This window comes from Triticum dicoccoides, chromosome 6B (genome assembly GCF_002162155.2).
Source record: "Triticum dicoccoides isolate Atlit2015 ecotype Zavitan chromosome 6B, WEW_v2.0, whole genome shotgun sequence".
Lineage (NCBI taxonomy): Eukaryota > Viridiplantae > Streptophyta > Magnoliopsida > Poales > Poaceae > Triticum > Triticum dicoccoides.
In genome coordinates, this window is record NC_041391.1 from 573,159,719 (window position 1) to 573,182,552 (window position 22,834).

The 22,834-nt window shown below is 47.3% G+C and overlaps 1 protein-coding gene across 1 annotated transcript; it reads right to left on the reverse strand.

The window, feature by feature from the left end:
• Positions 1-18,259: 18,259 nt before the first annotated feature.
• LOC119323122 (U-box domain-containing protein 11-like) lies at positions 18,260-22,464 on the reverse strand. The gene is made up of 4 exons (XM_037596700.1): positions 21,819-22,464; positions 20,163-20,279; positions 19,621-20,076; positions 18,260-19,509 (listed from the first exon to the last, which is right to left on the reverse strand). The coding sequence occupies exons 1-4, from the start codon at positions 22,116-22,118 to the stop codon at positions 18,451-18,453; spliced, it is 1,932 nt and encodes a 643-aa protein (XP_037452597.1). The 5' UTR covers positions 22,119-22,464; the 3' UTR covers positions 18,260-18,450.
• Positions 22,465-22,834: the final 370 nt, after the last annotated feature.

The following is a 22,834-nucleotide window of genomic DNA, read 5'->3' on the forward strand; positions in this document are numbered from 1 at the left end:
CTGGCCCCGAACTTTATCCTCAACATTTCGGCGTTCATCGTCGTATGTGAGGCCTTCCTCCGCATCCAGCCTCACTTTGGCCTATGGCTGAAGATCTTCAGCGTCAAGCCGAAGGTCGTGGGCGGACGTCAAGCGGAGTGCGGAGGCGCCATGGTGGGCAAATAGCCAACGTCACATGGCTCGAGGGCGCCTTCGTAGAGACCATCAAAGGATGGCAATCGGGGTGGTTCTACATCACCGAGCCGCGTGACCCTGAATGGGCAGCGGTCCCCAAATTTCGATCTGGCATCCCCACTCGGCTCACATCTTGGAAGGAGACGGGCCTGTCATGGGGTAGTCCGGGAGAGGTGACCGGACTCCAAACCTGCGTCCGAGACCTGGTGAACAAGAAGGTTAAGCTTGTCAATGTAGTCCAGGTCATGCTCTTCCGTCGGATTTTTCCGTGTCAACGACGGGCCTTCACCTTGTGGGAGTTCGACCCGGCCCAGCACCAAACTCTGTCTCGGCTTTTCGACACAAAGCATGAGGATGCTTGGAAGGTGCTATTCAAGAGCTCCGAGGTATCCCCACCAGTCATCGAGGATCGCGGATTCTGCGCCAAGCGCCAAGCCACCGAAGTAAGCTCGCCTTTAGTCTTTCTCGGGACACTTGATTTTCATGGTTTGATTCCATGCAGGATCTAAACTCCTGCTCCTTTGACAGGACTAGAAGAGGACATCCGGGCAGTTCGACTGCCCGACCCCTTTGCCCGAAGGCCCAGCAGACGCGCGCTTGACGAAGCTGCTGGTTCCGGCACCTCACGTGGTGCCGGAGAAGAAGGCCAAGAAGAAGGCCACGGGGACCCGAAAGAGTTCCCGGCGCATGGTGGTGTCAGATTCATCGCCCGACAACCCCGAAGCACCCTCCGCCTCTGAGGACAAGGATGAGGAAGAAGAAGAAGAAGAAGGCTCTCGCCCTCCACCGAGGGGAGGAAAGAAAAGGAAAACTGCCCCAACTGGGGGGCCGGAGGGTCCAAGAAGGGGAGGACCCTTCTGCCGGACTACACCTCCGATGCCGAAGACGGCGGGGAGGAATGGCCATCCAGGGTCAAGCCCTGGAAAAATCGTAAGTATCCGGATACCAGAATAACTTATGGCGCTCCTCTGATGTATGGCACCTTCTGACGCTGAATTCAATTATGCAGTCCGCCCCGGGCCCAGCTCGGCTATTCGTCAAGCGGCTCTCTGGACTCGTCGGATGTGAATAGCACCTCACTTCCGACGGCCTCCTCCCCTCTCCCTACAGACGACGCTGAGGTGGAGTCTCAAAAGGGGCTAAACCAGGAGGAGGTGGTCCTGGAGGCGCCACAAGGCGACCTCCCGGACTCCAGGCCCAAAGGGGGTAAAACCCTAGAGGGATCTAAGTCCGGCCCTGGGCCGGACACTGCTCCGGAACCAACAACGGTTCCAGAGACCGGCAGGCGGCGCCTTCGTAAGAAAGGTGTGCCTACGACACCGGCGGCCTCCGTCCAACCGGAGACGCCGACAGCTTGTAGGAGGTGCTTAACAGCGCCTCCACCGACGAGGAGCACCGCACTGTTATGAGTGCGGTGATTCAGAAGGTTCAGTCCGCCAAGAGCGGTCTGACAGAAGCCTGTACCAGCCTGCTAACAGGCTTTGAGGTATGTAAAACATATAAAAATGTTACCGCATAGACAGTAGCCCCTGATGCTCAGTTCGGCGTTCGAAAAGAAAAGCCGAGCTGAGGATCTAAAAAGATATACGCAGGAGTCTAACATAAATGTGTCAATATGGGAATGCAGGTTGCACTGCTGACCTCTGTCGCACTGACTGCGAAGGTCGATACATTGAAGAAGAGCCTCGAGCGGTCCGAGAACAAGCTCGCCCGTGCCAAGAAGCAGCTCGAGGACAAGGAGGGTACGTAATACCTTATGTAAATGTATATAGAAATACCTGGTTGCAAATAATGACAGGACCAACGTGAAAGTTGCAGGGACCACGACCGAGGTGGCGACCCTGAAGGAGGTGGTGGCCAAGGCCGAAAACAGTGCAGCCTTGGAGCGCACCGAGCGAGAGAAACAGGAGGCGCGGGTGGCGGAGGTGCGGCTAGAGCTTCAGGCTCTCGTGGAGAAACACGAGAGTTTGGAGTGTGACTCGAAGACTCGAGAGTCCGAGCTTGCCTTGGCTCTTGAGAGTGCTAAAACCGCTAAGGTCGAAGCCCAGAAGGCCCTCCAGGAGATCGAGGCGATAAAGAAGATAGCGACGGGTAAGGCATTCTTTATGCAGAGCAAGCATATAAAAGTGAATTATCTGTTACTTACCCGAATCCGGAGCTCTCCAGGAGCGTTCGCCGATCTGCCCATAATGTGTCTGATGCTGCCGCCTTCTACTGCGCCGAGGAGGGGAGCTCGACGGAAAAGGTGTTCTGGTCTCAATATGCTGAGGCCGGACATCCGGTGCCCCTGAGCGACCAGCTGAAGCAGCTGGTCGAGCTCCACAAGGTGGCCGAACAGGCCATGAAGGGCCTCATAGTTCGGCTGTGGCCAGGAGAAGCCATGCCTGGGAGCTACTTCGGTCTGGTGCGGCGGCTGGTGGACGCTTGTCCCTGGATTGAAGTCATCAAGCGCTCCGTCTGTATTGAAGGTGCCCGTCGGGCCCTTGCCCGTTCTAAAGTGCACTGGGGGAAGATGGACGTCGAGAAGCTTGTGACGGACCCGCCACCGTTGGGCAAGGAGTATCGCAAGCCCGAGATGTATTATGAGGGCGTCCTGAAGGGTGTCCGCATTATAGTGGGTGAATGCTCCAAAGATGTAATTTTTTAGTAGACTCGCATCTGTTATCCTGTGCGCTGAAAACTTTGTTCATATGCGCTAAGCAACGCTTGTTAATTTAAAATATTACCTTCTGTGCGGCCGTTTATCAAATCTGAGAGATGCAAGTCGTCGGCTTCTGCCCCCATGCCACGAGTGCTAGGGTGTTCGGGATAAACATGAGCGCTCTTGTTCCCATTCTTGGGTCCATCTAGGGAGGCGCTCAGCACAACAAACAAGGCCATCGGGCTTATAGTGCTTTATCACTCTCACTTAGCCATAGAATTCTATAATTTTAAATTTTGGCGAAGCCCCTAGTATTCGGAAGACCGAGTTCGGGGCTCTATCCACGCCTGGGCCGGATAAATCCAGCTACTCGCTCGAAGAGGCATAAGTCTTTAAGGACTCGAAAAACCTCGCGAACAGCGACCGGTCTCTCGCATTATCATGACGGTCAGTTTTAGCTTTCTCTACTGAGGTGTTAACCCAGCTCAACTGGGGCACAATCGCAGTAGTTCTCCCAGCGCTACCTTAGCCAACATTGCGGAACATAAGGTACCAAAACATGGGAGCCGGGAAAACCCAACTATTGACCCAAGACATGATTCGGAGCCGATGCATATTGTGCTATAAGTTCGGGGTGCCGCACTCATGAGTGTTCGGTCTTCTCACACCGTGTTATGGGGTGCTGAAGCCCCTGGTGTATTGGTCGTACCAGAGTGTACAGTTGTAGAATGTCATGACTGAACATATTTGTATAAAAATAGATGAATAGAATAATAGATAAGAGCTATATGTTGTTTATTAAATGGGGCTGCTATGAAAGCAGAATGATACAAATAGTGCGGTAAGCAAGGGGTGGGATTATTTGACATATCCCCCTCCAGGGGTAAGCTGTCAGACCTTTAAGTAAAACGGGTATTTAGCTCGTTATAGAGACCACCTGGACATTTGACGTGGTTTGTGCTCTCCCTGGCTGTTGCATCCTGTGTTCGGCGAGTGTATTGCCGGACAGGCCTTCCGGATAGTTGGGTCCTGAAATAAAATAAATAAAAAGGAAATGGCAGAATAGGGAGCCCCTAGTGCAATTAAGCCGCATTCTGGGAGTGCCGTAGTTGTGCCCCTCCCCTTATGCCCATGGTATTTCCAAAGCGTAGTTATGTACGCGTGGTACCGTTATCGCCATCTGGCGAGGGCTGGGGTTGGGGCCGCACTGCTATGCTTGCTCGGAGCGTGCCAGCCGATTTGGTTGTAGGTTACTTCAGGCGCGCTTGACGTTGTCCCGACGCTTAACACCCGGATTGGGGAATTGCCTTGATAGGCTACTTTGAACTTCCGCCGCCAGGGCCGCCGTGTGCTCCTTCGTTCGGAGGGAGCGTTCGGTGTTTACATTTACTGTAATGACTCCGCGAGGGCCTGGCATCTTGAGCTTGAGATATGCGTAGTGCGGCACCGCATTGAATTTCGCGAATGCGGTTCGTCCGAGCAGGGCATGATAGCCACTGCGGAATGGGACTATGTCGAAGATTAACTCTTCGCTTCAGAAATTATCCAGGGATCCGAAGACCGCTTCGAGTGTACCGAGCCTGTACAGCTGGCTTCTACACCTGATATGACTCCTTTAAAGGTTGTCTTTGTGGGTTTAATCCTTGAGGGATCTATACCCATTTTCCACACTGTATCCTGATAAAGCAGGTTCAGGCTGCTGCCGCCGTCCATGAGGACTCTAGTGAGGTGAAATCCGTCAATGATTGGGTCTAGGACCAATGCGGCGAATCTGTCGTGACGGATGCTAGTGGGGTGGTCCCTTCGATCAAAAGTGATCGGGCAGGAGGACCATGGGTTGAACTTCGGGGCGACCGGCTCCAACGCATAGACATCCTTGAGAGCATGCTTCCGCTCCCTTTTGGGGATATAGGTTGCGTATATCATGTTCACCGTCCGCACTTGCGGGGGGAAACCCTTCTGTCCTCTATTGTTCGGCGACCGGGGCCCCTCCTCGTCATCGCTATGCAGCCCCTTGTCTCTGATTTCGGCACTTAACTTGCTTGCCTACTTGAACACCCAACAATCCCTGTTGGTGTGGTTGGCTGGTTGTTCGGGGGTGCCGTGTATCTGGCACGAGCGATCGAGTATCTGGTCTAAACTTGATGGGCCCGGGGGGTTTCTTTTGAATGGCTTCTTCCGCTGACCGGGTTTAGAGCCTCTAAATCTGGCATTAACTATCGTATCCTCAGTGTTGTCGATGTTAATGCGGCGCTTGTGCTTGTTGCGACGTGACCTGCCATTGTTGTCCTTGGTATCCGAATTGCCAGGGCTCTTGGTTATGTTATTGCTACAAGCTAGCCAGCTGTCTTCTCCCGCGCAAAAGCAGGTCATGAGTGTCGCGAGGGCTGCCATAGATTTCGGATTTTCCTGTCCTAGGTGCCGGGCAAGCCATTCGTCTCGGATGTTGTGCCTGAAGGCTGCAAGGGCCTCGGCGTCCGGACAGTCGACTATTTGATTTTTCTTGGTTAGGAACCGTGTCTAGAATTGTCTGGCCGATTCCTCTGGCTGCTGGATTATATGGCTAAGGTCATCGGCGTCTGGTGGTCGCACATAAGTGCCCTGGAAGTTGTCAAGGAACGCGGATTCCAGGTCCTCCCAGCAACTAATTGACTCTGCTGGCGGGCTGTTAAGCCAATGCCGAGCTGGTCCTTTAAGCTTGAGCGGGAGGTATTTGATGGCGTGTAGATCATCACCACGGGCCATGTGAATATGAAGGAGATAATCCTCGATCCATACCGTGGGATCTGTTGTGCCATCGTATGATTCAATGTTTACGGGTTTAAAACCCTCGGGGATTTGATGATCCATTACTTCGTCTGTGAAGCATAGTGGGTGTGCGGCGCCCCTATACTGGGCTATATCGCGACGCAGATCGGATGAGCTTTGTCTTCTGTGTTCGTCCTGGCCGTATTTATCATATCCAACGTGACGGTTATCGTCACGTGACGTGGGGCGCCCACGCGATCCGTAGATCAATCTTGTTTGCCTTGCCTTATTCTCCAATATGTCTCGCAGGTCTGTTGCGTCTCCCCGCGCTCTGGTATTTTTTGAGCGGTGCCGGGGTGCGGCTTGGGTCGAGGGCCGGAAGGCCTCTCTGTCGCGGCCACGGGGTGGCCGATCGGGCGCGTCGTACGCTGGTGATGTAGGTTTAATTGCTTCCTCCTCAAGTCAGGGTAGCAGCCTGCGCTTTGGGTAGCTCTTGGAGGGGCGTTCGAGTTTATACTCTTCGGCCGCTAGGACTTCAGTCCATCTGTCGGCTAGCAAGTCCTTGTCAGCTCTAAGTTGCTGGTGTTTTTTCTTGAGGCTGCTTGCCGTGGCCATAAGCCTATGTTTGAAACGCTCTTGTTCGACGGGATCCTCTGGTATGACGAATTCGTCGTCATCGAGGCTTGCCACGTCTTCGGAGGGAGGCATATAATTGTCGTCCTCGACCTCCCTATCCGCAGCTCTCTCATGAGGGTTGGCTCCCTCGATCTCCTGCGCTGAATCCTACTGGAGGGGGTTGTCTTCGGCGTTGTCCGGCGTGTTGTTATCTCCGGTGCCGGACTCACCGTTTTTGCTTTGGCGGGATTTAGAGCGGCACCGCTGACGTCGGCGCTTGGGTTGCTTCTTGGAGGGGTCGTCTTCCGTTTTTTCATCGCCATCCCCTGCTTTGGGGGTGTCCACCATGTATATGTCATATGACGAGGTGGCTTTCCACTGCCCTATAGGTGCTGGTGCTTGGTCGTCTCCTTCATCGGCATCCATACCGTCGAAGTCTTCGGAGTCGAAGTCGAGCATGTCGGTTAAATCGTCGGCAGTGGCTACGAAGTGGGTGGTGGGTGGGTTTCGAATTTTTTCGTCGTCCGCATCCCAACCATGCTGACCATAGTCCGGCCAGGGCTCTCCTGACAAAGATAGAGACTTTAGGGAATTCAAGATATCGCCAAAGGGCGAGTGCTGAAAGACGTACGTGGCGGTGAACTCCATGATCGGAGCCCAATCGGGTTCGATCGGAAGAGGTGCGGAAGATTCGGAGTTCGGAACGGAGTCCGGCACCCTGGAGTCATAGGCCTCGCAAAGGACTGGGATGGTGTTCGGCTCTATCGCCGTAGAGATTGCGGCTCCTGGGGCGGCGTCCAACCGTCCGTCCCCAATTGGCGCAGTCGGCTCCGAGCTAATGGTCGGAGCAGGCGCTTGAGCGACGCTCTGAGCGTTGTCCGGCGGCAGAGCTAAATCATGCCCCTCGTGACAGTGTGGCGTGCTCGGCCGTGGCTCGAATCCGTCGAAGATCAAGTCCCCGCGAAAGTCGGTCATGTAGTTCAAACTTCCAAACCTGACCTGATGGCCAGGGGCATAGCTTTCGATCTGCTCCAGACGGCCAAGCGAATTGGCCCGCAGTGCGAAGCTGCCGAATACGAAGATCTGTCCGGGGAGAAAAGTCTCACCCTGGACCGCATCGTGGTTTATGATCGAAGGAGCCATCGGGCCTAAAGGTGACGACACAGAGGAACTCTCAATGAAAGAACCAATGTCGGTGTCAAAACCGGCGGATCTCGGGTAGGGGGTCCCGAACTGTGCGTCTAGGCGGATGGTAATAGGAGACAAGGGACACGATGTTTTTACCCAGGTTCAGGCCCTCTTGATGGAGGTAAAACCCTACTCCTGCTTGATTAATATTGATGATATGGGTAGTACAAGAGTTGATCTACCACGAGATCAGAGAGGCTAAACCCTAGAAGCTAGCCTATGGTATGATTGTTGTTCGTCCTACGGACTAAAACTCTCCGATTTATATAGACACCGGAGAGGGCTAGGGTTACACAGAGTTGGTTACAATGGGAGGAGATCTTCATATCAAATCGCCAAGCTTGCCTTCCACGCCAAGGAAAGTCCTATCCGGACACGGGATGAAGTCTTCAATCTTGTATCTTCATAATCCGGGAGTCGGGACAAAGGTCATAGTCCGGCCATCCGGACACCCCCTAATCCGGGACTCCCTCACCTGGTATATCAAGCTGGTACGCTGGAAAACCTAGAAGTCTTAAATAGATGTTTCTTTTCTTTTTTCTTTTTTTTTTGCGAAAGAAAACATGAATAGATGTTTCGATAGAGATCTTAATAATTTTCTACTACTATATGAGCTAAAAAAGGCTTAAAATGGAACTTCATGCAGATGAGATGAAAAACAACATATTCAGATTCAGCAACACCGACCCTTTTTTATTGTAGCCATCAATGAACACATCTGAGGGTGTCTGAAACCTCCACACCAGCCCACTACTTTCACACGCAACAACAGATATAACTAGATGATACCCCGCGCGTTGCTGCCGGAACACATGCTAAAATCATGAGATAAATGCGTGAAACATTAGTTGAAAAACTATAGATTAGAAGTCCACATGAATAAGAAGAACAATACAACTTGTGTCCAAGCACACATGATTAATAGTACAAAATTAAATATGCTCTTGCATCATTTATAAACGATGTTGTTTTCAATAGAAATATGGACAATTAATGAAAAATTGTATTAAATGGGAATAACCCAATATCACATATAACGTAAGGTAGTATAAACAGCATAACTTTAAAATGTTACATCTTATCTCAAGAACATAAATGTACTATATGGCACACAAATGAGAGTCAACAATAGGCAGAGGCATTCCATATAAGGTGGTTGAATTCTTGGAGATAGTAATTTTCCTTTCAGATGGTATTGCATACATTATGTTTTTTTGCGAAGGTATTTATCTCATCCTCTTAAGATATTTCAATGGAGTTGAGCTGATCAACTCTCCAGTAGTCTATTATTTCATGCATACCTTTGTATTATCAGTAGCACTCTTCCTGCGAAAGAGTTGAAGACCAAAATCTTGGTGCTATGGGTCGAAAAAGGTGTCTTCTAAGAATTCAAGTGTACTAATTCCCAAAAAACGCTACTGGCATAATTACTTGTACCAAACATATGTTTAGATCTTAAATGCACCAACTATAGTTCTCAATATAAATGTGTCCTGGGCAGGTAGGCACAGAAATTCAGCCAAAAAAATACATAAACTTTCTTGATTGGGCCTTGAATAAATGGAAAAGTCAACGACAAATCCAAAAGACATGAGGTTCAGTCTCATTGAAACAAAATTTGAGACATGAGGTTCGGTCTCATTGATAGTGTTCTCTAAAAACTCCATGAGAGAGAGGTGGGGGTGTAGTTTGCCTTGGAGTGAAGCTAAACATGATAGTGTTGCTATAAATAAATATATTTGATATGTCGATGGGAATATGACAGTCCATGTCCAATAAGTAGATGCATTGGCAATGCTCCTCCCATTTCCATAAGAAAAAACAGGATTAATACATATTCTACCCTAAACTATAATTAGATACTGATGAAAAAACATTGAGCAAATCTGAATCACATGCGAACATATCGTGCAATAGACCAAGAAAAAGGGAGTCATGCATATAGGTCAATAAATGAAAAATAGGGATGTGACTTACAATATTGCATCATTATCCTTGTCTTCCTCTCATCATTTGCAAAGGTTGAACAACAACTGGAAAATAAAAAGCAAAAGGCCGAGTTTAGTAGTGAGGCCAACTGTGGCGTACCTGGTCTTTGAAGGGCAAGTACTTATTCTTGAATTGGGTCTGCTGAGATTGGATATTCACTTGTATGCACGTCATGCTCATTTCCCATCATATGCTCACATGTAAATCATGGCGTGGAACCCAAATCTAAACTAAAAGGTAAGGTGGGACTCACCAGTCATCCGGACTACTTCAAAGGATGGTGCGGCTGGCAGTGGAGAAGTTCCTAATGGTATCCATCAGGGTAAGCCACCTGCAGCTAAAACTTCGAATCATGTCCTTAGGCACAGTTGCGTGAAGGCAAGGGTGGCCGGCACAGGGAGGGCCCGAAGTAGAGGAGGGTCGGGAACACATGCTCAATCCGCTGTCCGGGGATGGCTGCATCAGGTGCATCCGAGGCCGCCTGCGCGAGCAGGAATCAGTTGTGCGGTGATGGCTTGCAGGGTCGTGGCGGCAGCGAGGAGGCGGGGGCAGGCTAGTGACCCATCCCGCTGGAACCCGGGCTGCGCCGAGATGGTCGTCTCTGATTCGTCTGAGGCCGCCAGTGCGAGGATTACCCAGAGTAGAACCACGACGTGAGGAAGCTCCCCCGCTCTCACCACCTGCGTGCTGGTCCACCGGCGCGAGGAGGGCTCGGAGAATAGCAAGGTCGTGATGGAGCTCCTCCAGCTCTAACCACTGCCATGGGAAAAGATTTGGGGGAAGATTGGGAGGGGAAGAGACGATAGACACGGCCTGGAGATTTTTTTTCTCTGTTAGATATAGGAGTAGTAAGTAGATATGGTTGGGCTGGGGTGGTGCTTCGGTTTGTAATTAGTACTCCACCGGAAGTCATATTGCGTGTGCGTTTTAGTAGGTAGCTGGAAGGCTAAAGATCCATCCCTTCGGTGACCAGGGGAAAGACAACACATGATTTGTGATTGGTTGGTATCTGACGACATGGCATGCTTTGTTGGACCTTTTGCATGTTAAGAAAATACCTTATAGTGGGGAGCAACTTCTTAAGAATGTAAGATATGCATTGCATGGTTTAGTTTAGCAAATGTTTAATTAGTCATGATCGATAAGAACTAGCTAGTGTGTGGTTAATATATGTACGCATGTGAATAAATGACGTGTGTATATATTAATGTAAATATTTTATTGAAATCAATGTGGGACAAAAATGTGTTTATATAAATTGGTAATAGATTGCGCTACCGTGGCAGCGATTTTCTGTTGCCTGGCAGCAATTGTTTACAGCTTTTCAAAACACTAGTAATGGCGTTTCGACAATGTGCGATGCCCGAGAATATTTATCTTATTACTATTGTTACACTATGTCACACGCCATAGCTATGGTTGATATTGTCGTCGTGTAGTTAAATCTAACGCCATAGGTATCCAGAATAGTGTTGGCGTAGGCTTCAATGCCACCACTATATTTTAACACTGGCGTCATATTGGTGGCGTGGGGCTCCTACGCTAGCAATGCAGTTTTTGGCATGCCATAGCTAGGCTTTTCTACACTAGTGCACTATGAAAGTAGTAACATAGACTAATAACATATGCTTGTTACTAGTCTAAATTACTTCCCACTATGACTAACCTAAATCGGTGTCGAAAGTATCGCTCTGCATGCACCAGATTTGGAACAAAATAGTTGAGCATCCATATTATATGCCCATCTCGCCTCATCATACGAATCACCTCACGGTCAAAAACAGAACAACCATGCTTCGGCTTCTTGTTCTTTTGCATCATCAAAACCATGCTTCGGCTTCTTGTTCTATTGCATCGTCAAAATCAAAGCAATGTCCTCCTCTTTGTTTATGTCATATTCCTCTTCGGATGAGGAATTATCCCATAGAGATGATTCGGACAAGCTCATCTACAATAAAACAGTTTCATAACAAACTACTCCTATCTCGCAACAACAAAACTGAGGGAAAAAACTCACTCAAGCTTTTCCTCGAACACCTAGTGTGCACAAAGCAGGATTACCCATGGCTGCTCGTCGCAGCCGAGTTGATCTATAGACTTGTAAACGTCAGTATAACAAGTGAAGGTAGCTAATCTCTCTGGATCTGACGTATATTAGGAGTGTACGGAGCAAGAGTGTTTAGGGTTCTAGCCCATCATCCAGAATTGGGGAAAGCAGAATGGTCTATCCAGCCACAGCCCGGCTGGTTATAAGGCTCGCAGTGACAGCTAGCGCACTGGTAAAAACGGGAAATGCTACAGTACAACGTTAAGTGAATCCTATGGTGGGAATTCTTCTGAAGCCATCATAGTCGTCCGTTGTCTGAAGCGGTACGTTGCCGGAAACGCTACACCTAACTGAATCTTCAACAGGGCTAACTAAACATGCCTGACATTGCCCTCTCCTTGAGAAACGACGTGTCCTCACGGCATTTGCTGATTTGCACGCCATGCTTGCGTAGTGGTCTTGAAGAAGTCTGGGAATGTGTACTTGATGAAGTCCGCATCCTCCCAAGTCGCTTCTTCCGGAGATAAGTTTTCCAACTGTATATACCACTGCACCACTGGTAGATTATGCCTGGGAATTTGCCTCACTTGCAACACTGCTGCATGTTCTGTTTTAATAGTGCCATCAGCTGCTACCATTGGTAGATTGGGGCTGGGTATGGATTTACTGCCAATGTGCTTTTTCAACTGGCTGACATGAAAAACAGGGTGGATTTGCACATGAGGAGGAAATTGCAACTTGTAAGCCCACTTGCCCACCTTTTGGATAATTGAGAATGGACCATAATACTTGTTTTGCAACTGCAGAGCTCCTTGGAATCCAAACGCTGCTAATCTATAAGGAGCCATTTTCAAGTATACCATATCTCCTACTGCAAACACTCTTTCACTTCTCTTAAGGTCTGCATACCTTTTCATTTTGTTTTGAGCTTGTTGCAAATTTTCCTTCAGTTGTTCCATCATTTGTTGTTTAGCAGATAGGAAGTTGTAAGCTTCTTCCTCTTCAGGTCATGGTATTGCTAGCTCAGAAATCAAGGGTGGAGGAAACCCATACAAAGCTTGGAAGGGAGACATTTTTAAGGCAGTACGATAAGTGGTATTGTACCAAAATTCTGCTAGTGGTAGCCAGAACACCACTTGTTTGGGTGAGAAGTGGTCATGCACCTGAGATAGGTTTCCACACACTGATTTACTCTTTTTGTTTGACCATCAGTTTGTGGATGATAAGATATACTATATCTCAACTCACTTTTCATCCCAGCAAAGATATCCTTCCACAACTTGCTAGTAAAGATTCTGTCCCTATCTGATATAATGACTTTAGGAGGACCATGCAATCTTATAATGTTGTCCAGAAAAGCTTGGGCTACAATCATCACATTATATGGATGTGATAGAGGTATGAAATGAACATATTTTGTAAACCTGTCCACAACAACCAGTATGATTTCCTTGCCTTGAGAGTTGGGCAATCCCTCTATAAAATCCATAGATACATGTTGCCAAGTCATGTCAGCTATTGGCAGTGGTTCCAGAAGACCAGGTTGCAAACAGTTCTCATGTTTAGCTCTTTGGCATATTGGACAAGCTGCAATAAATGATTCTACAACTGCTTTAAGGTTAGGCCAATAGAAGATATTCTTGATTCTTTAATAGGTGGCCCTTGTACCAGAGTGACCTCCAATTGGAGAACTGTGCAAAGCAGTAAGCAGTCTATGCCTCAGGTTTGAGAGTTCTCCCACTAGGATCTTTCCTTTGTATCTGATGATGCCAGCTTTTAAGCTGTAGTCAGACATAGTATGGTCTGTTTGCAACAGTAGTTTATCCAAAATTTTCTTAGAAATTGGATCCTTAGATATCCTTCTACAAGTTCTTGTGCCCAAACTGGAGTGGCCACAGATATAGCCAAACAAGAGGGCGGTACCCTGGACAAAGCATCAGCCACTCTGATTGCTATTCCTTTCTTGTATTGTATCTGAAAATTGAACTCCAACAGTTTCATCATCAGTTTGTGCTGGACTCCTTCAGTGATTTTCTGGTCAGTTATAAATTTTAGGGATTGCTGATCTGTTTTGATGATCAACTCACGTCCAATGAGATAATGCCTCCATCTTTTCAAAGCTTCCAGAATAGCCAGAGCTTCTTTCTCATAAGTGGACAATGCTGCATTTCTAGGGCAAAAGGAAGAACTATAATATGCCAAAGGTCTTCCTTGCTGCATGAGTACTGCTCCTATTCCTTTCCCTGAAGCATCAGTCTCCAATACAAAAGGCAGGGAAAAATTGGGCAGAGCAAGAACTAGGGCAGTAATAAGTGCTTGTTGTAACTGAGAAAAGGCTGCACCATGTGGACTTGTCCATTTGAACTGCCCTTTTTTAAGTAAATCATGCAGAGGTCTGCAAATCACTCCATAGCCCTTTATAAATCTTCTATAGTATCCAGATAATCCCAAGAAACTTCTCAATTTAGTTACATTGTCAGGGATTGGCCAGTCTGCAATAGCTTTGATTTTATGTGGATCAGTAGCTACCCCCTCAGCAGATATCACATGACCCAAATACTCCACTTGTTAAATTGCAAACACACATTTAGAAAGTTTTGCACATAACTGATTTTCTTTCAATATTTTGAAAACAGCCTCTATATGCTCTTCCAATGTCTTATTGTAGATGAGTATATCATCAAAGAACACTAGCACAAATTTTCTCAGATGAGGCCCAAAGATCTTGTTCATTAGAGCTCGGAAAGTACCAGGGGCATTGGATAAGCCAAAAGGCATCACTAAGTACTCAAAGTGGCCCAAGAATGTTCTGAATGCAGTTTTGTGTATGTCATCTGGGTGCATCCTGATCTGATGGTAGCCTGCTCTCAAATCTAGTTTGGATAAATACTTTGCCCCTTGTAATTCATCACGCAAATCCTCTATAACAGGAATGGGAAATTTGTTTTTGATTATCACTGAATTCAATTTCCTGAAATCAGTACACAGCCTCATTGAGTTGTCTTTCTTATTGACCAAGATCACAGGTGCAGCATAAGGACTTTGACTGTGTCTGATAAAAAGAGTTGCCAATAATTTCTTGATTTGCTCTTCGATTTCCTTCTTCTGGTGTAGAGGAACTCTGTAGGGCCTGGAATGAGGAGGTTCAGTACCAGGTTTTAAAGGAATTGTGTGGTCACACTCTCTATTTGGAGGCAAAGTATTGGGTTCCTCAAACAGATCTGCATAAGCCATTAGCAATTTCTGTAATTGGGGAGGAGTTTGAAACCAGTAGGTGCTTGCAGAATTATATTGTGCACTTGTAACAGAAAAGCCTCAGCTCCTTTCTCTAGCAACTTGCCCATTTGTTCAGCTTGCACTTCTTTAACATTCTCTAGTGTATTGAAGATGGTAGCAGTAACTGTTGTTTGACCTTGCAGTGTAAAACTGAAAGTGTTGTCTGGAATATTGAAAGCTACTGGGCTCATTTGAGTGAACCAATCATAACCCAGTATAACATCATATCCAGGCAGGGGTAAAACTCTGAAATTGTATTGCAATGATTGCTTGGCCAACTAAAAGTCACAGCTAGGAACTACTGCCTTGGATATTAATTTACCACCTCCTGCAACTCCAATCATTCGAGGTTTCACTGGTATTAGATGACAGTTTGCCTTTACTGCAAATTCTTGGCTCATAAAGGAGGAACTACTGCCTGAATCTAACAAAGTTGTTGCTCTTTTCCCATTGATGTGAATAGTCACAGTTGGTGTAGGTACTGCAATTTGTTGACTTATTGCATGAGCAGTTATAAACATTTCTTGTTCTCCCTCCTCCACAATTTCCTCCTGTTCTTGTTCAATACCTTCTTCTGCCATAGTATCTTGTTCAACTCATTCATGTTGCATTAAGTGCACATTAGGTACTAATTTGCACCTGTGTCCTGGTACCCATTTATCTCCACATCTCCAGCATTCTCCTGCTTTTCTCATCTTCTGAAATGTATTGTTATTGGTTTATGTTTGCTTGGCTGGAGTACTTTGTTGTCCAGTATTTAAGACAGTACTGTTTCTGTTTTGAACACCTCCAGTGTTTTTCTGGTAGTAGTTCACAAAAGGAGTGCTTGTTTTCTTTGGCATTGTACTGATGTGTGGATAATTGGGTTTCACTTCCTTAGCTAAACAGTAGGCATCAGTTAGAGTTTGTGGTCTCAATGGTCTAAGTTGACACTTGATTCCTTCTCTAAGACCATTCACATAACATCTAACAAACCAAGCTTCTCCTAGTTCAAGACTTTCTTCCATGATTTCTGCCATCAAATCTTCAAACTTTTTTGTATAAACAGTAACTGTATTGCTGGCTTGTTTCAGTGAACTGAATTTTTCAGTGAGGTCATAAGATCCTTGTTCAGAAAATCTTTTCACCACCTCTGCTCCAAATTGTTTCCAAGTTAACTGTTTCTTTAATAGTCCTGATCCCCTTAACCAAATATCAGCCTCATCAATGATGTACATCTGAGCTAATGACACTTTATATTCCTCAGGAGCAGCAGCCATCTGAAAGTATTTATTACATTGTCTGATCCATCCCATTGGGTCTTCCCCAGAAAATCTGGGAAAATCCATTTTAGGGCCCTTTGTTAATGATCTCATGAACGGTGCATGCATGTCCTATTCATAAGTCTTGTGATATCCCTGCCATAATTGCCTATCTCTGTTTTGCTAATAAAACTGATTAAAAGCAGGTGTATGAGCATTTTGTCTTGATGTCACAGGAGTACCCACATTGCTATAAGTGTCATGTCTTCCTTGGGGCACAAAACCAGGAGGTCCATTTGTTATGTTGGTTCTGATTGGTGGTAGATTCTGCAATTGAATTTACTCCAACTGCTTGGATTTCTCTTTCTCTGCTGCCAATTGCTTTCTCAGCTGCTCCACTCTAGCTTCTTGTTCCTGAGATTGGCCTTGGTTCAGTGTAGGTGACCTGGGCACTTCTTGAGAACTCGAAGGATGATCATCATGTTGCACTGTTTGTGTTGTTTTCACCAAGGTCTGCAAAACAGTACTGATTGCAGATAATTGTTTGCCCAAATCTGACACCACACGCTCAACTTCCCCAACGGTAACAGAGATCTCTCCTTGTTTGGAGCCGATTGCTTTCACTTCCTCCTGAAGTTTTGATACTTGTGTCTGCATCTGACTGCAGTCTTTCTGCAGAATCCCGAAATCCTCGCGCATCGCCAAAATTTTCTGGAGATCAGTGTCATCCATAACCTTGGAACGCCCCATCGCCTCGATGTGAAGTATGGGTATGGAATTTTACCACTGAAAACTCAGCAACCCTTCCCAATCTTCAGATCCTGCCACCGCCAACAAATTCGCCGCCCTGGCACACGGATCGGCACGTAGAACACAGAATTTTACCAATCGAACAGGTGTGTTCGAACAACCGCTTCTGCTCGGCCGATCTGTGCCCGAATGTCACCGCCGCCTGCGCCGCCACACCGGACCCCGCCGCCAGCGCCGCCAAACTCTGCCCCTTCCAGGAGCTCAAGAAGAAGGGTGGGAAAAAGGGTGGGATTCGCCGATCGGGAATAAAATTTCACTACCGGAGCACGTTTCTGCCGAAGAAAGATGGCTCATGATACCAATTTGCCAGGCCCAAGTTGACCTATAGACTTGTAAACACGAGTATAACAAGTGAAGGTAGCTAATCTCTCTGGATCTGACGTATATTAGGAGTGTACGGAGCAAGAGTGTTTAGGGTTCTAGCCCATCATCCAGAATTGGGGAAAGAAGAATGGTCTATCCAGCCACAGCGGCTGGTTATAAGGCTCGCAGTGACAACTAGCGCACTAGTAAAAACGGGAAACGCTACAGTACAACAGCTACGGTGGGAATTCTTCTGAAGCCATCGTAGCCATCCGTTGTCTGAAGCGGTACGTTGCCGGAAACGCTTCACCTAACTGGATCTTCAACAGGGCTAACTGAACATGCCTGACAGGTGGTCGCCGCCTCGGGGTAGGAACTATGTTGGGATGGCCTCGTTGAGGCCACGAAGGTCGAGGTTGCGGCAAAATCCGATGTTGCCACGCCGGCCAAGAGCTTCGAAGGAGCATCGGCTCGGCTCGGTCCAGTGGTCAGCAGTGCCGCTGCGGCGGCCACAAGTCGACCTCAACAACCAGCAGAGTCACTGCTGCATCCGTTACGGGTAGCGGAGGGGCGGCGATTGGCCAGAATCGACGGGGCCGCGGGGCTGTAGCGGTAAAATATGAGGCTGCCCCAAAAAATTTGCAGCACCAATAAAGATATGGCATCTGGAGTTGTGTTTTTTGTCCAAATGGTCTAAAAAAACAGTTTTTTTAGACAGTTGCCCTATTATACATAATCGGTTGGAGATGCTATCACGGCCACAGGCTCTCTCAACCGATGCTCTGAGAAGTCAAATGTTCAAAAGAGACTATACAGTTTCAAACTGTTAAAAAAAAGGTCCATGCATGTCATCGTCAATATCCATACCTGCATCACCAGGATCTTGGAGCAAAAACGGTCACGATTACTGTGTGGATTTTCAAACCGAAATCACCTTTGGTGCTGTCATGTCCAGATGAGCATACTCAGGACCTCTAACAAATTGGATTGCAACAGATGATGACGACGTAAGATTTATACCAGCATTCAGTGCTGTCAAAATCTCTGGTCTTTCAGAGGAATGGGGGTTAACGGCGCAAAAGAAGTACTCCTACTCCTTTAAAAAAACATCTAGTTATGTCAAACTGGTAGGCTGGAAAACGAAGAGGTCGTGCATAGATGTTTCGATGGAGACCGCAACAATTTTCTTCTATAAACTAAAAGGCATAAATGGAACTTCTGCAGATGAGATGAGAAACAACACATTCAGATTCAGCAACACCGACCCTTTTTATTGTAGCCATCAATGAACACATCTGAGGGTGTCTGAAACCTCCACACCAGCCCACTACTTTCACACGCAATAACAGATGAGTTTACAACTTCCCGTATGTATAACAGACGCACACGTGAAAAATGGTATGCGACGGGCAAGCAGACTAGAGCACCTGCAACTTACTGAGATGCTCCAGGAGAGAGGTCGCCTTGCGCTTGGCTCTGTCCGAGCCGGTCTTGGACAGCTCTGTTAATGGTATTTGAGCACCCAGCCTCCCTATGCAAGCGAGATTCTGGGCATCCTTCTTGCAGAGTGCAAGTAAAATGGCCGCCGCATTCTCCTTGTTACGGGCCTGGCTTGATCTTAACAAATCGATCAAGAAGGGGATGGTGTGAGCCTTGGCTATCGCCGTCTTGCACTCGTGGTGACTCACGAGGACCGACAGGATTGTGAGTGCCTCGTCGGTGGCTCCGGTGCTGGATGAATCTTGCAGCATCTGAACCAGTGGTGACAATATTCCTGCCCGGACCGCGCGGACCTTGTTTGCCTGGTATATGCATAGATTGAACAGTGCTGTTGCTGCATCTTTTCTACCTCTTGAACTGCCACTCTTCAGCAACTCAACCAATGCTTCAATTGCCCCGGGCGTGCTTCCTATCATTATCTTGTTATCATCAATTAGTGACAAGCTGAAAATAGCTGCAGCTGCATTTTCTCTTGCCTCCATGCTACCCGTCCTAAGCACCTGTATGATTGGGACAATGGCACCACCAACCACTATCAGTTCCTTGTTTTGATCATATATGGAGAGATTCAAAAGAGATGTAACTGCGTGTTCCTGGGTTTTTGGGTCTTTTGAGGACAAAAGTTTCACTAGAGCAGGAATAGCACCAGACTCTGCTAGAAGCATGCGGTTGTCTGTACTTTTTTTGGCCAAAGATCTTATTTCTGCAGCAGCAGATTTCCGTTCATCCAATGAGCTGCAAGAGAGATTGCGAACTAATGCTTCAATTGCTAATCTGTCCTCACCGACCTCTACGGAAGAACCTTCATACTTAGATCTCGTAGGTGGTTCGATCCCTTTTTCCTCACACCATTGCAGTATCAAACTTCTCAATACATAGTTTGGGGTTAATGTAAGGTTTTGGAGCTTCTGTTGAGTTTTTGGGCAGGTTCGGTTTCCACCATCAATCCACCTTTGAATGAAAGCACGCTCATATGTCTACACCAATAGCAAGAATATTGTCAGAAGATGCCAAATATATTTGAAACATAGACAGCAACAACCTAAGTGCAGCGCGAATAAATAATAAGTGATGGTGTGAAAATTTACCTGCCCTGTTGACACAATGACAGGATCTCTCATCAGCTCAAGAGATATTGGGCAACGGAAATCTTCAGGCATAGCTACAGTGTCGGGCTTCTTAACGTTGTCAGGTGAGTCTTTTGCTTCATCACTTGTTTTGCTATCACCATTGGTTGGTTTTGCAGAATCATCAACTCTAGTGTTTTCAAGCCCTTCAATTAGCTCAGACGTTATTTTTTTAATGTCAGATTTAGATATCCCGCTTATTTCTGAAATTAGTAAAGCAACATGTTGCAACTCCAAGTGATCACTGCTCAAGTTTTCCAACGACAATGTCTCTGGCTGGCTGTGTGGTTCTTCAGATTGTGATCCAACATTATCAACATGATGAGCTAAGATATCATGAATTTTTGAAAAAATATTTAGATCAAGGGCTCCCTTCTTCTCCATTTCTCTTTTAAGCTGACCCCGCACTAAATCAACCTACAGATTAATCAAATTAAGCAGGTTTGATTAATTAATGAAGCATCAATCTTAGAAATGTATCAGTCAATCAGGTTAACTATTACCTCTTCTTGAACTTCATCAGATATTTGAAAACAACTATGCGGTAGATTTGTTAGAGCTGCTTGCAACTGCCAAGTGACATACTTGAACTGAACAGCAATATTCTTGTCGTTGACATCCTTAACAACGAAAACAATGAAGCATAAGAATTAAAGATACTAACATGTTATTGAATGCAAAATGAATATATAAAAGGGCATGAAGCAGGTCAGACTGTACAGATTCGATACAAGTGCATCTGTGGTCATATTCAAAAGGTTGTTCTCAACTGAGCCGACTGACATGCACGTACCAAGCCATTAAAAATCGTATCTAAGTTGGCAGTAACACAGAGGATGTCGATATGATATGAATACAGCATTGGAAAGGATAATGAACTAGATTTCATATTCACATGTTGTATGAAAGTTTAATTATTTAGACATGACAGTTTTACATTACGAACTAACACAAGAAAGTTTTTTCCTACATCCAGTCCTGTCAGTTAGTTTAATCATGTGCTAGCCTTCTAGGAGATTTCGGATAAAAAGAAACACGTGCTATATATATCCTTCCAACAAGATCAGTTTGGCCCCACAAATATAAACATCATGTGGAGAGAACAATCCTGCAGGCAACACAAGCTAAAAGTATCATACTATTGTGCCTCCTCTTAAAGATGAATCTAGTGCTAATATATTTTGCTAAAGATCATTTGTGCGCCTGAGTCCTGAAGTAAAGAGTAACTTGGGGACAAATAGCTCAAAGAACCTCCTGAAAATTTAGAAGTTACAGACTTACAGTGACAACTACTAAACACTTATCTTCCTTGGACCAATTTTAGGAGAGATGGTTTCAAGGAGTCAAATGACTGGCTTATCTACTCCACCGCATACACATAATCATGCAAATTTGTCAATGTTATCCCAAGTAGCATAGTGTGGTATTGAGACCAAAAGCTAATTTGACGAAATACAAGACCAGAGATCAAAAGGCTCCAGTAAGCAGCAACAATTTAGAAAAGAAAACCCTAATAAATACTTTTAGACAACCCCTAACCCAATTTATACATTCGATGAGTTCAAGTATGGTGACTTGATAGTTAATATGCATTTTTATTAGATATTGAAGGTTGCAAAATACGAATTGGCAATGGCAATGAGATTTCGGATGGATAATGGGAAAAAGGGATTGTAGGAAACCAGGTCAACGTGAACCCATGGTCCTTGCTAAGCATGCTAAGACGTAACTTGTTTGACACCTTCGTTCTTCTTACTTGGTGCGCAAAAGTTTATATTCATCGAGGAATCATAGAAGTATAGGAAGACACGCATGATCTGACCATATCAAGATGCGCCCAAGTCTATTAAGATCTACAGCTGTAGCACCTAAAATATCATAGTGCAATAGCTGCAACTGGAGCGGCTGGACAAAAAGATCTACGCGCAAGCGAAAGTTAAAGCTTCGTGAATGAATTTCTAAAATCTTGCCCGCTATACTAATCGTCAACGGAAACGAACAACGATGCCGAAAAGAGAGCAATCTAGAGAAGGCGAGAACTAGACGCCAAGCAATCGCGCTCCAAGTGTTCGACTGAATCTCGCCCAAGAGCCGCGCACCAAAGAAGCGAGCAATGCAGAAGGTTTGATTCTTTCAACCAAGAGATCCCCGTCAGTCACCTGATCCGCGGCGCCCGTGTCGAGCGCCGGCCCGCGGCCGAGCGCGACGAACCTCCTGGCGGCCTGGAGCGCCCAGAGCAGGTCGGCCACCCACGCCGCCGCCTCGGGCGCCGCCGCCGCCGCGCTGTCCTCCCCAGCCGCCTCGGCGACCTCGGCGACGAGGTGCGTGAGCAGGGACACCTTGCGCGCGAGGCGGAGGCAGTCGGCCCGCAGCGGCTCCGGCGCGGCGGCCAGGTCGGCGGCGCCCACGGCCGCGATCTCCCGCACGATCTCCGCGGCCGCCCCGGCCGTCGCCGCCATCGCGACGCCCCGGGTCAGGACTTCGCGCGGAGGGCGGGAAGCGGGAGCGGGCGCGGTGGCGGTGGCGGTGGGGAAGCGGAGGGGGGAGGGGGCATGCCAATCGCCAATGTCAACGTCGCGCAGTAATGTAGGAGGAGGAGTGCCCGCGCAGGCGCAGCCAGCCGCGTAGTGCGAGGGGGCTCGGGGAAGGAAAGGGATGATGGTGACGACGATGATGGGCTCTGGATTAATGAAATGCGGGGGCTGGGCTGAGGTTGGCGGCAGCTAGCTAGCTGGGGAGGAGCCTCCGGTGAGGTGCAGGTGCAGGCCGTGCGGGGGGGAGAGTAGAGGGGAGGGGCGAGGTGAGCTGGGGGTGGGGTGGCTACTGGCTGCCGTTCGCGTGAGGAGAGATTCCCGGGCGCGGCGCGGCAGACCGGAGTAAACAATTGCCAGGAAATCGGTGCCCGCCTGGCTGCAGTCCCCGGGAGCGACGGGTTCCGGATCCCGTGTGGCGCCACGCTCCGCTGCCGAGGACGCGGCACCATTACTAGGCCGCGTTATGCAACAGTTTTTTTTAAGAAAGGAAGTTAATCAAGACATGATCTTTGGGACAGTTGTACTCTTTTTATTACTCCGTTAAAAACTCTTGCTCATTTTATTAATAGATTGGGTGGGGATTAGAAGGAAATTGATTGACATGAACAGGTTCTTCATCATAATTTCTGACCATGATGGCA